The 18,360-nt window shown below is 33.4% G+C and overlaps 2 protein-coding genes across 3 annotated transcripts; both read right to left on the reverse strand.

Annotated features, from left to right (window-relative positions):
- Nucleotides 1–10,257: 10,257 nt before the first annotated feature.
- On the reverse strand, nucleotides 10,258–14,044 carry LOC145322387 (uncharacterized). Of its 2 annotated transcripts, XM_080164373.1 has the most exons (3): nucleotides 13,208–14,044; nucleotides 12,779–12,846; nucleotides 10,258–12,130 (listed from the first exon to the last, which is right to left on the reverse strand). In XM_080164373.1, the coding sequence occupies exons 1-3, from the start codon at nucleotides 14,024–14,026 to the stop codon at nucleotides 10,258–10,260; spliced, it is 2,760 nt and encodes a 919-aa protein (XP_080020499.1). In that variant the 5' UTR covers nucleotides 14,027–14,044. The 2 variants fall into 2 exon arrangements, with proteins under 2 accessions (XP_080020499.1, XP_080020500.1); XM_080164374.1 differs by having other exon boundaries at nucleotides 12,779–14,044.
- Nucleotides 14,045–14,249: 205 nt separating this feature from the next.
- Nucleotides 14,250–17,849, reverse strand: LOC145323069 (uncharacterized). Its single transcript, XM_080165451.1, has 4 exons — nucleotides 17,481–17,849; nucleotides 16,049–17,211; nucleotides 15,342–15,790; nucleotides 14,250–14,307 (listed from the first exon to the last, which is right to left on the reverse strand). Exons 2-4 carry the CDS (start codon nucleotides 16,697–16,699, stop codon nucleotides 14,250–14,252), a joined length of 1,158 nt encoding a protein of 385 aa, XP_080021577.1. The 5' UTR covers nucleotides 16,700–17,211; nucleotides 17,481–17,849.
- Between the last annotated feature and the right edge of the window lie 511 nt (nucleotides 17,850–18,360).

The following is an 18,360-nucleotide window of genomic DNA, read 5'->3' on the forward strand; positions in this document are numbered from 1 at the left end:
TTAATCACATTTTTGCGTGATTTAAATATTTATGAATGCAACTTTTTTTTATTCAAGCATAGATTTTATGTAATTTACTTTCGCTAAGCAATGAGAATATGGACAATTTTACCATCGAGTTTTATTTAAATTTTCTCAATTGTCATGAGTATTACTGAATTGCAATTTAATTTTTAAAAATGAACTAACATTGTCCTTTAATATGAACTAACGTATTGTCCTTTAAAATTGCTGCGCTACTTATGAACAAATATGTTATTTTGTATAAAAGTGCTAGATAATCTTATCTAATTTAGATATTAAATTACTTTAGCTAAAACTATATAATTCCCAAGAAGTATGCAATGCATGTTTGTATAATATTTTAGTAAATGAGTAATTATAGATCTATGTGCTATTTTCAAAACTATTGGGTAATAAATAAAAAAAACCTAATGAATTCAGTTAATTGTGACTTAGTCAGAAGAATAATTTCTTCAACAAAAATATAATGAAACAAATATAATTTGAATAACACATTTCGTTTCAATAGTGATTATTTTTGACCAGTAGGAAAGCTGGCAACAAACAGTTTTCTTAAGATGAACTTTCCCTTCCTTGGTAAATTTGATTTGTAAATCCTGACAAGATTGTTATCTTATCATTAAAATGAAAAATCTTATAAATAATCTTAATGAAATCAAACCAAATCCTACAAGTACAATGCAGTTCATAAGCAATTCATTAGGTTTTAAGTAGGTATTTGAATGGTTTACCTTTTCTCTAAATTCACTTTGTCCGTCCGTCCGCAAAGCTTTTAAGAAAATTCGATTTTCTTGGCTGTAATTTAAACCGTGCCAATATTTTAATTTTAAACTTAATTAAAACAAGCCTTAAACCATTCCAGAACCATGTGAAGCTTTTCTAAAATTAAGAACTCAATCGTCTCAGTTGTTGAGGAGATATCAACATATCAACAAACTGAATTTAAAACTTTTCTTATGAGATGAAGAAATTTGAAGTCAGAAATACTAAAAATATTACAAATTCCATATATTTAATTTCAATGAAGCCTAACTTAAATATTTAAACATCGGTTAAAAAGATTTGAAGAGAGATAATAGAATAGATTTGTCACATTGCATGGAGAAGCTGTAAAAACATCCAAATATCCCCTATTTCTCACCCCTAAAACAAGGAAAAAAAATTCCATTAGAAGCGCAGCAAGTTAACATGATTTTTGTTGAAAACAGTAAAGTTTACCTTATAAAAAAGGAGAAAATATCAGGAATGATTATGGATAAGACAATGGCCTATAAATTGATGTGTATACCTAATGTCGATTCCTTTTTTTTGGATTACTATTAGTGGTTGAAACATTTCGACACTCATCTTAATGAACCAACCAATCAAATTTAAATATAGTACCCAAAGTTGTTAAGCCAACAAATAGGAAAAGGTTATGATAAAACTTTTGGGACTAGTGTAATAAACATACAATTTCCCAAACTTCCTGGAAATTATTTATAAAAATATTAAGATTATTTAATCAAATCGATAGACAGAGCAATTTTATTAAACGTACTATCCCAAAAAGAAAGATTAAAATTATTAAGTAGCTGCGCTATTAAAAAAAAACATAGATTATTTGCACTACCAAAAAAACTATAGAGTAGCTGGACTACCAAAAAAGAAACACCAAAACACATAAATCTGTTAAATCCAGATGACCTATACAAGAATAACTTTTGAAGAGTAGACAAGAACAAGAACAATTATGATCATAAGTAAGGTTGTAATAAATAATCACAATTTTAAGTGCAAACTAAACAATAAACTATCATACAGGCACGTTAAAGTAGAAACATTAAAAAAATAGTTAAAGAATGCGTTGAATCAAATTGTCTCTTCCTTAAAAGTTACTCTGATGCATGTTATACAATATTTGAAAAGATTTCACACTTAGGTCATATTTCATTCAGTATAATCCCTTTCTTTTGCAAGTGTACACCCTTTAGCCCCTCCCCCATACGGTAATTTAAAAGGGAACCCCGCAGGGGTATTGCCCTTAAGGGTACATTAATGCTCTGAACATTAAAAACTGAAAATAAGGAATGGGGGTTTTATTTGTAACTTAGTGGTCTACTTTTCAATCCAAAGAATATCATTTATAGAATACTAGGAAAGCAAAGATTAGGTATATCTGATCTACTAAGTACATTAATTCTATACTGGATATTCATATTTAGGAGATAATTATTTCTATAAGAATATAAATTTACCGACATATTTTTAAGTGAAATTATCTTTTAAATACTTAAGTTTTCTATAATGAAAGAAAGGCTAGGTATAGTTAATAGGGGTTTATCTTTTTAATGGGATATTTATCTTGTACAGCAGATAGGTATGGACAGGAAGGGTTATTCTAACTAAAGGAAACTATATTTTTCCTCTTAGTTTTGGACAAGTCAAAAACTAAAACTGAATGAAGATGTTAGTATATTAAAGTTATAAAGGAACTGTAATTTTTATTGACATAAACGTTGGAAACTTCAAGCATATTTTTTTTTGTAGATGAAAAATCCCTAGCTGGGTAATGGGTATGTTGCTTAATCAAAGATTAATAGCTTTATTGTGATAACAATCACGGATTAGGTATAGGGAAACGGAATATAAAACATTTTTTACAATTTAACAAAGAATAATTAAATAAAACAATAGCTTCATCCCTACCCTCTAGGGTAAGGTGGGAGTAAACCCTACACTTAAGGAATTATAAAAAAAAAACAGTATATACTTCATTTTGTCACTAGAATGTTCATTTTTTTCTCTTGGAGTAGATAAAGACACTGTCCTAGCAAAAGAGACTAGAACATTGATTATGACCTTAGACACCATTCTACTTTAGTCTATAGATACTGAAAAAATGATAAATGAACTATAGGGATAAAGTTAAATATATAGGCTAAAGAAAAGTTTTGAAAGATCACTAAAATATATGACTTAATCAAAAACTAGTTATTTTTGTCACACCAAAAAAACTTAGAAATTTGAAATATTCTAAGCTCGGTATAATTTTGAAAGACAGCTGTCATTTTCTGGTCTCTCAAATTCAAAATGTCATTTCTGACCTATTTTTGTTTATTCTTACTTTGATACTGCCCGCATTAAAATGATAATTTGCAGGGATCCAAATGGATAAGACGATGGCCGAATAATTCATGAACATTCCCAATGATAATACACAAAACTACCCCCTTCTGTTTATTGCAATTAGTGCTAGAAACGTTTGGATTTCCAACTTTATAAACTAACCAATTATAATTCCAAAGTTGTTGAGAGAACCAATAAAAAAAACATACTATAAAACTTTGGGGACTAGTTTAATAAACAGCCCAATATCCCCTCCCATTCTGGATAATTTGTATGTAATATATTAATAATTTTACAAATTGATTTTTGAACTTTCTCTGAAAGTGAAATTTAACATATAATATTTTTTTCTCCTTGACCATTGAATTAATTTTGTACTGTTTTGTTTTTGTAAGCTTATACACAATATGAAAAATGACCTAAAATATCAACAACCTAAGAAAAATTATTATTTCTATTTTTAGATTTTGGCTTGATAAATTGCCTTATATTAAAACAAAGAAAATATTGACAGCAAATCAATAATTTACTCTGCATGTAATGATGTTGTTTTGCATGCAAAAGCTTATTATTATCTTTTTCCTTCGTAGACTGATTTTTATTATAAAAATCTACCAATTGATAAGAAATTTATTTCAACAAAATAACATCAACAATAATTATCTTTTAAAAATTAATACTTATTTAATAAGCCTTTGCAAATTTTATGTCTCTTAGAACATTACATAAGGACCAATTGGGTTGTAAAGTAGATGTTTTTTAGTCTTGATATTTTCTTATTATGACAGACCGACAGACACAGTATTTCTTAGAGGAGCTTTGCTGTAAAAATTCTAGTAATAAAAAAGTGAAGCATAAATTGAAAAGGAAACACAAATTTCCTCTATGGCATGCTATACAAACAAGAATCATAACAATCGCAAAAATCAAAAATCAAAAACAAGGACTATTTTGTACAGGAACGTCCACGGGGGTGAGGTGGGTTAAGGGGTGATTCCCCCCCACCCTCCACCAAATGAATGCCGTAGGCCTCCCCAAAAATTTTTATTTTTAATTTTTATGCCCCCCAAATGAAAAAAAACCTTGGACGTCATTTCTCTATGATTTAAAGATTCCCCCCCCCCAATTTTTATTTTCAATCCCCCCTCCTCAAAATAAAAAAAGCTTGGACATCCTTAATTTTGTGCATAGTAAGCTTAGCAAAAAAGCTAACAGTTTGTCTGGATTTCATACTGGCGAACGTGCAGTGTCCAGGGTTTCGGATCCGGATCCGCAAGGATCCGCATATTTTTGAGTCCAAGGATCCGGATCCTTGGACTTAAAAAAATGCGGGAAAAATGGAAAAATCTACCTAAATTTATATAAAATCTCAGACATTCTCTTGACGAGAGCCAATCTTTAAGGTTTAGGTTCAGACTTGAAAATTGAAAGTATTTTTGACTTCGAATTAAAGAATAAAATTTTTAAAAAAAATTTGGTGATTTTATTTTTATTGTGAAGGATCCGGATCCGGATCCGCACTGACCAAATTTTGAGGATCCGGATTCGCATACAATCAATGCGGATCCGAAACCCTGGCAGTGTCAATAAAGTCTAGATACATAGTAGATGTTCAATTGAAATACCATATGAGAGTTGTTTTATCGCATCGTATTATAGACAGCTTTCCGCGGAAAGTAAAATATTTCCAATTTTCAATGTACTAAATTTCAATACTTAGAACGCACATAACCGTACGAGAACCTTTGCATTTTACATCCAATTCAATAATTGTTTGTAAAGCTAGACAACCTGCGGATGTTCATGTTTACCTAGTTTTACATTATTAAAACACATGCAACATCCAACTAATTTATAGGATTACCCACTAGCAGCTGCGCCCCTAGTATCTAGGAAATCTGTATTTTAAGGTAGTAAATAATGGGCAGAAAAATAGCTTAAAACCATTCCAAGAATTAAATCTAGATCTTAAGCTTAAGTACTTTTCAAAATCTTTAGCTTCAGACAAAAAAACTAACTACTTAATATTATAGGACATAAAAAAAATTATTTTGAGCCTAAATTTTAGGGGCAAGGGGCGCACCCAATATTTTATCAAAGAATCTTGATAAGAAATGATGGAGCAAGTTTTTTTAACGTGTTAATTTCATTTTTATGACTTTCTACACCTTGTTTTTTTTTTTTTTGAAGCGTAGCCACTCTATTACAAGGATATGGACGTACTACTTCTTTGTCTGACGGACACTGTAATATCTATATAACAGTTTAGGTACTCCATCTTAACTTTTATTGGCAGATGAGAAAAATACTGTAATTATTCAAATATTTATATGCAAAACATTAATCTTTAGTTTATCTAATTTTTCTTTAATGTTTAATACTTACCTATCTTGTTTTCATTTGATTAAAATGATTAGTGCTTCGCTGTTTATGGACATAATTGATTTTATTTTTGAATTAACCTTAATTAAGAAATATATCCAAAATAGGCTATCATAAGGATTTCTTTGAATGGGTGTTACATATATATCTATAATACAAAGTAGAAAGAAGTTTAGCTGTGTGTAGATCCTTTACACGGAGGGAGTGGACATTGTGCTGGTTATTACACTAGTCAACAAAGTTTTATATTAGTTCTTATTCGTTGCCGTAACTTTGGGGCCTTTTATTGAATTTTGATTGGATAGTTATTAATTTGAGTGTCCAAACGTTTCAACAAGTAATTGTAATTTACAGAAGTCGCAATTTTTCGAATCATCATTGGTCCATCCCTGGTCCTTCAAGATACCAATAACCTCGAGACCTACTAGGTGTTGCTTTTTAAGAAATTATTAACTAGTCATGTTCTGGTTTTAAGCTATTTTCTATAAGGGAAGTTCTTTATCTAACTAAAGAAAACAAATAGATATAAAATGTGACTTTCCTATATTTAAAAAAAAACAATTGCAGAAATGCGGACACATCTTAAATGTAGAACCTTGCTTAAAAAAGATCATTGAAATCTCCCATGTAAGGATAAAGTGCTTATTTTTTGCTCTTTCCATTTTTGGATAAAGGTCAAATGATTATTTTTATCTTTTACTTATAGATATACATGTCTTGTTTTATAAATAAACGCTCAAGGATTTTTATACAAAATTCATAGAACGTCTAATTTTTAAATTATTATGAAAAGAAAATGATGTGGCAAAATAGCATGGGATGTGTTGGCGACGATTTTTTTTGTGGCTTTTTAAATAATATTATAGTTCTAAATTCTTTTGCCAATTTGATTCTTCTGCTAACACATTTTTTTTTTTTACAACGCACTTGCAATTTTGGTCATGGATAAGACAATAAATTGATGTATATTCCTATTTCGCAATGATGATAAACAAAATTACCTATTCTGCAGGTTTCTTTTTAAATACCCAAAGTTCATAAGCCAACATGTAAGGGGGAGTTTTTAAAACTATTGATACCAACCTCCATGATATTTAGTCCATGATTTTTAATTGAAAATTGAGCTTTTCTGTATGAATTTTATTTCTTTTTTGTAATAAGAATTAAGCTGAAATTATTTATTTAGAAATAAACAAAAATAGTTTTAGATCTGACTTCTTGAGGAACATTGAAATATTTCAGAGGTTATTTTAATATAAACATCCTCCCTCTCTATACATACACTCTTAAAAATTAATTAAGATGGGATTTAATTAAATAATTTTGTGAATATTTACACTTGTTGCTTCGGCCCAATCCTTAGAGGGGAGGTCAAAAATAGACAATAGATTCCCTAAGAAGTACAAACAATTTGGACCAGCATTTCGCGGGATCTTTAGCTTCAGACAAAAAACCTTACTACTTAATAATATAGCATAGTACGTTTACTAATGTAAACTGATGTATGTTGTGAAAGCTTAATAAAATATTGTAAATAATTTGACCCAACGTTCGGTTAGGTTTCAGTGAAGCCTTAGGAAGGTTTTTGATAATTTTATTCTCCCAAACCCCACAAAACAAGATTCAATGACCATTGAGGTTGCGAGAAAAACTGCTAGTTATAACAGTGGCAGTGAGCCTTACCAGGTACAAACTCACTGTACCTTAAAGCTTTTATTCCAAATTATATTGAAACATTGCTTTTGAGTGTGTATATCAGTTTAAATGTTGACCTTTTAAGATCACACAGCAAAATCCCTTTAATTCCACAATTGATCCCCTCCCCCCTGCCGTTTGAATGTTAGAAAATAATCCAGAGAAAGGCATTTTTTTATTTGTTATCTTTAATTATGTTAGGTTATATGAGATTACATCTTTAGAACCCCGCGGGACAAAGGCTCCTTCACTCAATATGCGCAACAAACACTTGAAAATTACAGAGGGGTGTGTGTGGAGGACTACTAGTGATTTAATTACTTGAACCGATCGCTCATCTTTAGTTTATAAATATTTATAAATTGCTGGGGAATTTTCTAAATATCTGTTTACTATTACATACAGGGATATATGAGTACAATGGAGGAGGAAAATATATCAAGTTCTTACTGACGTGTAGTAATAGCAAGAACAAACAGCTAAATATTCTTATAAAGTGTATTAATTCAAGACAAGGTTAACATACAATAATAATATTAATATTAAGTCAACTGTTCACTTTTATGTTCGTGTCGTGTTGCAGAGCAATGTCTTGCTCCGAAACGGTTGACACAAGAACTAAAAGCTAAACTATAAAATACATGCATTGCTCTTAAATCAGGATGAAAGGGACTATACATCACATTTCTCCCTGGCTTTAACATGAACCTGGATTTCAAACTGTAATATTTCAGATTAAATATAACAATAGGTTTTTACATGTTAATTATCATAGATATATTATAAGTAGCGTTGAACGCTTATTAAATAGATAATAGTTGATCTGGTATGACACCTGCCATATTTTTTTTTTTTTTTTTTTTTATATATATTTTTATTCCAGATCTTTAAACACTTCGTATACATTTTTTTATTTATTTTGGTTCCTTAGAACTCTTTTTTGTGTTTTTTTATTTTCCTTTTTTCTTTATGTGTTTTTTTTTTCTTTTTAATATTTTTTTAAGAAAAAAACATTGATTAACATATAATCATTGAAAAATGCATTGATTAACACCTAATGCATTAATTACATAATTATCATAAATACATGATATAAAAATAACATTGGTTAACATATAACCATCAGATTTAAGCATGGTATTATAGAGCATTAATATGAAACATTAATTTTAAACTTTTTTGAGACTACTACTGCCTCAACAAATATTAAATACATAAAATAAAATAAAATATGAATTAATACACATAACTATAATTATTACTTTCTTTTTCCAGATGTTCTGCTCTTCTTGCCAGATTCTTCAATATCCATGGGCATGATAGCTTCATCATCATTCACTCCAAGTTTTGCGGTCTCATCACACAAGCCGTCTTGAGACATCCTTGCCTCAGTATCACCAAGCATATGAAAACATCTTTCAAATCCACTAGTAACCGCAACCGAAATCGAGGTTGCAACGTTATCAACCTCCTCCTGATTATCCAAAATCTTTTGATGCTTACGACTAACCTCCTCTCCAAATTTATCAAGCATCATCAATATTCCAGGCGTGTGTTCCATCCTCATTTCCTCCCTCACTTGTTCATCAACACGCCATTGCTGATTTGACAATTCAAGGTCCAGACAAACAGGAATGTTCGGATTTAAGGGCTGATCCATCTGAACACAAACAGGATCCCCAAACCGAGTAACCAATTTGAAATCTCCTTCAAACCACTCATTTACTTTGTGTTCAGGATTAAACTTCCACTCAATATTGGTTGTCAACAAACTTGTATAAACTTTTCCATCCAACTCCAATCTAATTTCCTTTACTACATTCTCTAAAGTGGTATCTGGATCACATAACAATATCTGCTTGGCTAGAGTCGGACGGAGACGCTTGCAGCGCATCTGCATTTCCCAGGTCAAAACTCTTGCGTCTACTTTATCATTCAACAGACTACCTGCATATGTGGCACTCACCAGGTTATCAATTATTTCTCTTTGACCATCCAATCTAACATAACGTATCTCAGCTGGCATCTCTCCACTGGTGATTAAACTCACCGAATTCACATTTACAATGCGTGGAATGTAGACTGATAAGTTCATGTATTCATTCACCTGAATGGAGTCAATAAACACTTTAGCACTCAAATCCTGTTCAGACTTTCCATCAAGCCAATCTTTCTGTAACTCGAACAAAGTTGTGGATGGCATTTGCTTCAGAATAAAGCTTACTTTATTCACGACATCTTTCCAATGTGCCAGGAGCCGAATAGCTGACACAACCTGCGTCTTCAACCTCAGATCAACGCTATTACCCACCGTTCTCAACACCGTCTGAAGGCTCATTTTACCATCTGCAGGTATGACGTCAATTTTTGAAAGTTGATGCCAATCCTCAAGTTCCCCCATATGTTTGATTATGGGTAACAATTCGCCCAACGTTTGACAGCTTTTTCTCTCATCTCCATCCAGGTATTCAATCTTAGCAAGCAACACCAAACTTGGTAAAATTTCGCAAACAAGCTTAGAGAGAAATATGGTCGCACTCAACTTATTCAAACTAGTTGTCTCGTTCCATGACAACTTTCTGTTTATAGCTTTAGAATGCTCACCAGCCGCCATCAGGTTGAGGTGTCTTGAATTCTGGCTGGTAAAGATAGGGATCCTGTCCACAGGCCAGTCTATGGAATTGATGCATCTCCCCATCTCTAACTGCACCGATAACATGTTTATCAAATTCAACTTAAACCTTGGTTCATTATCAATAAGACGAGCTAAATCTGCCAGTGGCATGTCCTCACTGCTCAAAAATATGTTCCTCGTCGCCCTGCCCACACTCAACGTGGGCAGCTCAACGCGCGACATTACCAACACCAGCCGAGATGCAGAGTTGCTGACCAATGCAGATACCGGTAGACCAGGTTTGACTTGATTTCCTTCATTGACAGATTGTTTGTGGCGGCCATCTTCTTCATTGCTCAATAACTTTTGATTCATTGTTGCCGCCGTAACCAACCTGCAAAAATACAATATAATTAAATTTCAGCATAAGAATTTTAAGATCTAGCATTAAATTCTTCCTCAGTAAATCTTTTTTTATGACACCATGAACAACAACAATACAACAATGCCAACATAGGAATTATACCTAACAACAACATTAACACAATCAAAACAAACTTGGCAAACAATGGTAATATATCTTTGAACAAATGTTCTAAACCAAACCAAGGACCTGTAACCTGTTCGAAAAATGACAACTTATGATCAACAAAATCCAACTTAGAAGCTTGTCCATTAAAATCCTCAAAATCCTCTAATCCCTGATATTTAATAGTCTTATTAAAATCAGCAATAAACACCTTTTCATCGTTCAGAAAAATCTTTTGTCCCACATGTTCTGATTTTTCATTGGCAATATGCAGAAGTTCGAGTCCCTGCCCCTGATTCCCAAGGAACAAATTAGCTGTCAACTTCAAAAATACCGGACTTTGCGAACAATTTAACAATTTTATATCCTCTACTGCAACAATCATTCTACTATATTCTTGTATTCCAACTGTCTCACCTATATAATCCACCATCAAATGTCCTACTGCACATCCATAATCCACACCTAACTTTACTGAAATTTCAACCGCTGTACACTTTTCATACTTAGCAATTTCTCCCAGGTATATAATTCTGAACCCATGATGCATCTGTACATTTGATCTAACTTCTGTTTGAGCACATCTAGAAATACTAAAAAGTTCCATCATCCTCTCATTCCTTTCTCTGCTAGCCAAAAACATAGCATTCAAATCAAATCTAGCTTCCTGTTTTAACAAATCCCCAAAATAACTTCTAACAGCCGCCTTCGGTTCCTCTAAAAACTTGATACCCTCCAATTCTGTTACAAAAATGTTGAAATCCAGATGCTGCAAAGTAAGTTTCTCTGTTCCCATAATTTTAACTAAAATATTCCTTTCCAAGTTAGAAACAAAAAGTTGTTCATTCCAAGTAGTTAAATTGAATGTATCTTGAAAAACTACCTTAAAATTACTGGCCGGTTTTCGTACTACATACGGAAAATATGGAGAAGTTGATGTTGCCCACAAATGATTATCTTCAAAATTCGCCACAATCGTCTTTTTATCATAATCCATAACAACATTTCCCTTGATCAAAACGGGTGTATTTTTTACTAAAATATGCAAAGTCCCAACAGCAAAACCTAAATTGAACCACATATTGTGCGCGTATATTCCCAGTGTCTTGCATTGAATATTTTCACCACCAACATCCCAGAAAGGTGACAATGTTCCATTAACTGTGAAACTGTGAACAGTTGGCAAGTCTATGTTTACTTTAAAACTAATACCATCATGCTGATACTTGCCAGAATGAAAAATCCTTCTACATTCGTCCATACTCAACTCTACCTGTTTTTCATGTGGCACGTCTAGTACGTGCACATGACTCGCGGTACCGCAAAACCAGCGCTCCAATTTTAGTCTAACCTCACAACTAATGGCTTCTGACAGTATAAAATCGGTTTCTGCTAACCCCAATAATTCCACAGATCTGACCGGTTCCATCCTATCATGCAAACAGGCAGCTGATCTAAGTTCAACATTACTTATTTGAGAACAATCATAAGCTGCTAACCGTGGATCCTGTGACGTATACATACCACCAACAACAATCAAACAATAAACCTGCATCACAACAACAAATAACAAAATATCCAAGTACCTGACTCCTCTATCATCCTTGGATTTCTTCACAGGTACTGGTCCAGCACGTCCACTCTTTGAACTACAAGCGTCAGGCGACCTCTTGCGCATACCACGATCTCCATCTCGTCTATTCCGGTCATGTCTATCACCACCGCCGCTTCCTCTCTTGTCATCACGCTCCCTACGGTTTTCGTGGTAATCTCTTCTCCTGCAAATATTATACAAATTATTACAAATATTATTTTTTAATCAATTTTGCGAGGTTCCTAGTTACTACATCTGCTACTGAATAACGTTCTAATCTGTCTTTTTCTCTGTTTTGTCTATCCTCTTCCAATTTCTGTAATTGTACTTCATTTGTAGAACCTTTAGGACGACCTTTAACAGGAATAGTCTCAGACATTTTTTGCAATTTTGCATTATCTAACGATCTATCTAATTCATCCTCCTCAACATCTCTACCTCTTTTAACACTTCCCCTTCGTTGTTCCAAGTTTACAATTTTACTTTGCAGTTTTGGAAAAGTGTCCTCTAAAATACTCATCCGAGACTCTAACTCTCTAGCAGATTCCATGTTAACATCCTCTACACCCAAACTGTTGTCTACTAAACTATTATCAGAGGCATAATCTCCATGAAAAACACTATCCTTACTAATAGTAGAATATGTAGAGTCTAACTTAGTTTTGTCAGTCATATCATTCGAATCTACACTATCAGAAATATGAGTACTTTCCAAAGTATCACTAAGATCCTCAACTAAATCATCTAAATTTTCATTATCCTGAGATACATTTGACCTGTGCTGTGACAACCCAACACCCAAAAAAGATTTCTCCAAAAAATCTGGTGTTACCTGTCCATCCTTCCGCCTTCCAACCACCTCTGGACTAGCGCCACAACTATTCTCCTCTTCAGAAACGCCTGAACAAGTTAAATTTCTTAAAGTATTGGGAAAGTCATAGTTTACTTTCAAGGTATTATCCACAGAGAAAAATTCATCTGTAATCACTAAGTCAATCTTTTCATCTGGAGTCAAGTCTAAAGTACTCTCAATAACATATATCTTATCTCTTGGTACAATTCTTACCCCTTTATCTTTCAATCTACACTTTTCTAGGGGTTGAACCTCGAATAAACTATCAGAAATTACTTTTGTCACTAGACACGGACCCACCCATAGCGAGCAGAGTTTACGAGCTACACCAATCGTTGTGACGTCATAAAAAATATAACAATAGGAATTTATAGCTATCGGCCGACCTATCCTTTCTGTATTTTCTACCTGCAAATACTTCTCAGTTCTTTCTTGTCCAGTTCTCCAATTCTTGTCAAGGCACTCCAATAACTCTGAAAAATTCATATGTTTAATTTTCGAGCGGGTTAACGGATCAAATGAGTCAAGTGGAAGCTTAGGGTTTCTTAGAAACATCTTAAAATACGGGGAACATCCTAACCTCCGATTGAAAGAAGTGTTCATACAAAATTGTGTAGCTTTAAGTTTATAAGCCCAATCTCCATCTTGAAAACGTAAATCAGTCTTAAGAAACGAATACACCGATTGGTTGTATCTTTCACTGTAATTCGAATTTGCTGATCTTGGAGGGATAAAAATTTGTTCAATTCCCAACCTTAAACAAACTTCCCTAAAAACTTTTGATTTGAAACTTTGTGCATTGTCAGTCCTGATTCGCTCGCACAGTCCCCAAACAGAAAATAAATTAAACTTCAAACATTCAATAATTGTTTCAGCTTTAACATCCTCAATAGCAAACAACCAAACATATCTAGTACAACTGTCAACTACTATTAAAATGTGCTTACAAATGACTCCATTATATTCACACTCATTCAAAGGACCTAAAGCATCTATGGCCAACTCTGCCATAGCTTCCCCAGCCAAAGGAGAAAATTCTATATTATGATTATGTTTAGGTTTTTTACGTCTATTCAAACAAATGACACAATTTGCAACTGCCGCCGCTACATATTTAGACACATAGGGAAAAATGAAGTGACGATTAATCCTGCTCAAAGTTTCCAAATAACCCCTATGCCCCGCTGTAACATCTGCATGAGCTAACAAGAAAACTTTATTGTACATTCCAATAGGTACCACTACCCGTTCAATAAATTGGAATTCTTTCTGGAGCCGCATAGGTGAAGTCAAGATAATTAAACCATCTTTATAACTCAAATGTTCAAAAAATCTTAATATTTGCTTACCACGATAAGGCATTTGAGACAATTCTCTGGACGTAGGTTTGACATTATTTACAATAAATTTCCTCACCTCAACTAAAACAGGATCCTTCTCCAGGCTACGACTAAATTCTCTCGCCTTCAATCTGGATGATATTTGACTGGCCGTCTCTGCTCCAATTCCTGCAATAAGACATAATTTAGGATCTTCCAATTGATATACAGTATCCAATATTAACTCTCCTTGTTCGTCTGTCGATAATTTAGATATCCTATCTTTACTATCCTTTAATGCAGTACGTGACAATATATCAACATTAGTATGCATCTTGCCTTGCCTATGTACAACCTCATAACTGAAGGTGGATAAAAAGTTTATCCACCTTATGGTGAGACCAACAAAATATCCGTTCTGCCTCCAAGTAGATAGATGTTTCAGTGCAGCTGAATCAGTTCTCACGATAAACTTCTTGTGTCTCAAATAACATTCAAATCTTTCAACAGCATTTACTAATGCACATAATTCTCCTTTATGTGCTGCATAATTGGCTTCATGAGTTGAACAAACACGTGACCAACACGAAATCATCTTCTCTTGTCCATTTTGTTTTTGACTTAACACCGCAGACATAGCTGTAGATGACCAATCTGTATCCAGCACAAATGGTTCAGCCTCCATCCTCCAATCCGGAAACGATTTACTTATTTCTTCACAGAACAATTCTCTAGTCTTTGTAAAGGCTTCCATACTTTTTTCATCCCATTCTATTTTACTACTGTTTCTGAATTTGTTCAATGGTGCCGTAATATCAGAAAAATTCTTGAAATATGAACCATAATAATTTATGAAACCAGTAAATCTTTGAATATCTTTACCTGTTTCAGGTACTGGCCAATTCTTAATCTTTTCAATATATGCTTGGTCCATAAATATGCCTTCTGCATTTATAATATGGCCCAGAAATTTCACTTCCTCTGCAAACAATGTACATTTTCCAAGATTAATCTTGAGGCCTGCTTCACAGAATGTTCGTAGTAGAGTATTCAAATGCTCCAGATGTTCCTCCACATTCATACTATATACAAGAACATCGTCCAAATAAACTAGGCAAAATGCCCTTAATTCAGGACTCAAATCCATTACTCTATCCATCAACTTTACAAATGCACTTGGAGCATTGGTCAATCCGAACGGAAGCCTCTTGAAGCAATATTGCCGTCCATTAGAACAAAATGCTGTATATTTCCTGACAGATTCCTTCAAATGCATTGAATTATACGCTGAAGTTAGGTCAATAGACGTAAAAATCTTCTTTCCTCCAAGTTTGTCAAATAGCTCACCAATATTAGGCAAAGGGTAACAGATCTTCTCAGTTATCTCATTTAATGAGCGGTAGTCCAGGACAAAACGGACTTTCACCTCGTTAGTATTTCCAACCTTCTTCTTAACAGCAAAAATTCCAGAATTAAACGGTGAATTACATTCTTCTATCACATCTGTTTCCAACCATAAATCAATCTGTTCTTTTAGTTTCTCTGCATGATGAGGATTGAGTCTAATCATCCTATTCTTGAAAGGTTGAGCTCCAGGAACCAACTGAATATCATACTCCTCCAAAGTACAAGATCCAATATCCGTAGGATCAATCGATAACGCCTTGAAATTCTTTAAAAACAAACCAACTATTCTTCCTTTCAAAGAAACATTATCTTTTAAAAACGGAACTTTATCCAACTTCAATTTATCTTTAATAAAACGAATCTTCTTTAATGTTGTTGACACATCTTCTTTAACTCTGTTCTCTTGCAGCATTGCTATCTTCTCCGCCAAAAACAAATTTCCAACCAAAGTACCAGCAGGAACAGATTTCTTAACAGTTTCAAAATTCGTGATTTTAGTCATAATTTTACCGTTCTTTCCCACCTCAGTAATTCCTTCGTTTATCAACAAGTTGTTTCGGCTACAGTAACCTTGTCTAGGAGCTATATAACACAACTGTCCTTCAGGCATATTTCCCTTAGTTGAAACTTCTACCACCACTGTACTCAATGCAGGAATTTCTATTCGATTTTTCAATGAGCAAATCCATTTTTGGTCTTGTAACTCAGCTACATTAATCTCAGGTTTCTTAGTTCTTGCTTCCTCCATTTTCTCCAAAACTGTATGAACCAAATTCTTCACTACAATTTTCCGTTTAGCTACTAAATTCACACTGATTCCATGCATCTCAATCCTGTTGCCGTCTTTGGTAAATATCGTCTTCACGTTATTTTTGTTCAGCCAATAACTGCCTAGGTTCATAGGTACAGTCATGCCGGAAATAACAAAGCAATCTTCTTGAAAACTGTGACCTCCAATCTGAAATTCAACATTCCGAACAACACCATCAATCTTGATGCTGGAACCCTGCACGCCTGTAGCTTTCGAATCCGTTTCTTCAATCACACAATCAAGCTTTCTAGCCAACACTTGAGATATCAGGCAGCCTCTTGCATTGCCGCTATCAATTAAGGTCAGGATTTCCATGCCACCAATCTTTGTTGGAACATAGACTTCAGCCGCTCCAGCCGCCATCTCAGAATCTTCATGAAACTTATAAAACAGCTATCTAACTAACACCAACAGTTATGAGGTTGTAACTATCCAATTGTCTATCAAATAACTATCTATCTGTCTACAACAAATAACAAAAGAACTGAATAAAACAATTTACTCACCGACAATATTTCATCCACCAACAGAAACGTCCAAAATATCTCTTAATCCACAATCAACAAGACTTCTCTCCGGCCAACAGAAACTCCCCAAACTATTTGTTAATCCACAATCAGTAAACTTCTCTCCGACCAATCTAAAATATTACAAACTTTTAGATGCCAATTGATGGATAAATCACTGTACATAAGAATTAATATCGATATTAATATATATATAACAAATTTTACAAGACTATTTTTCGAACAGCAATATATATATATAATGGTAATCAAATGTTAACAACATGAAACAAAATCTTAACAACTCACCATCAAATAAATAATGATGACAGTATCTCCCAATCACCACAAACACTCTTCTCAGCCAATCTAAAATAAAATACAATTATTTTAGATGCCATAAATAAATGTTTCACTGAACAATTAAACTTGTAACACAATAAAAGAAGTTGTATTAAGAAATATGACATGATCAAATATTATCAATCACCAAGCAAATTAATCTTTCCAAATACCATAAGTTCAATTCTTTTGAAATTCAATAAAATATTACCTAACAAAACTATTATTGTCAGATTAAAACTGAGATGTATAAAAGGTTTAAAAGTCGAAATTCAACTAACTATATATCTCAATACCTGAGAGCACCTTCTTGCGCAGCTTTGCTTCTCTGCGCAGCTCAACTTTCTGCGCATGGCGCGCTCCACGCCCGATAATCATTGCAGCTACCTCTATACACCACCCCATTTTGCGCATACCAGCTCTGAGAGATAGTGCAAATTTCTTTGCAAATATGGTCACTCCCCCTTTTTCTCAAACAAAAGAGACAGCTCCCCCATATCTGCGCATACCAACTCTGAGAGGTAGTGCAATCTTCGTTGCAAATATGTTCACTCCCCCTTTCTCCTCCAACAAAAGAGACAGCTCCACCATATTTGTGCATACCAGCTCCGAGAGACAGCCCCTCCCTTCCTTCATAGAAAGAGACTTCTCCACGATTATATCTAATGCATTATAACAATTTTGCTTCATGAAATTCTAAACTTCATTAAAAATTTTGCTGAATCAACATTACTAAATCGCAATATAATTGTTTTAAAATCGAATACTTTAAATCACAATAACTGACTCATCTTTTAAAACAATTTTCCACATTTCATCAAAATTTAATACTTTTCAAATATCTAATTTCACATTTTTATCAAATTTAATTCAATTTAACCATCAAAATAAATTATCACAAAATTAGAGTTGCTTCGTTCACTCTTTATCATTAATTTTGTTTTGTTGTTGTTTATTTACAATGCGCATAAATCAAAACAATGCCGCGTAACAAGTAGAAAATGGAATAAGGTTTTATGATTATAATACATTCAAAACATTAAAACCATAAAATGTCATCTATAATAGCATTATTCCATGCCTCGACTTCCGCTACAAGATCGTCTTCATAATCGCTTGCCCCTAAACCATCGACATGCGCCACTTCCTTCGTATCCTCCCCTTCTTTCACCTCTC

Source organism: Acartia tonsa, chromosome 6, assembly GCF_053477335.1.
Source record: "Acartia tonsa isolate MP-2025a chromosome 6, ASM5347733v1, whole genome shotgun sequence".
In the NCBI taxonomy this organism is placed as follows: Eukaryota; Metazoa; Arthropoda; class Copepoda; order Calanoida; family Acartiidae; genus Acartia; species Acartia tonsa.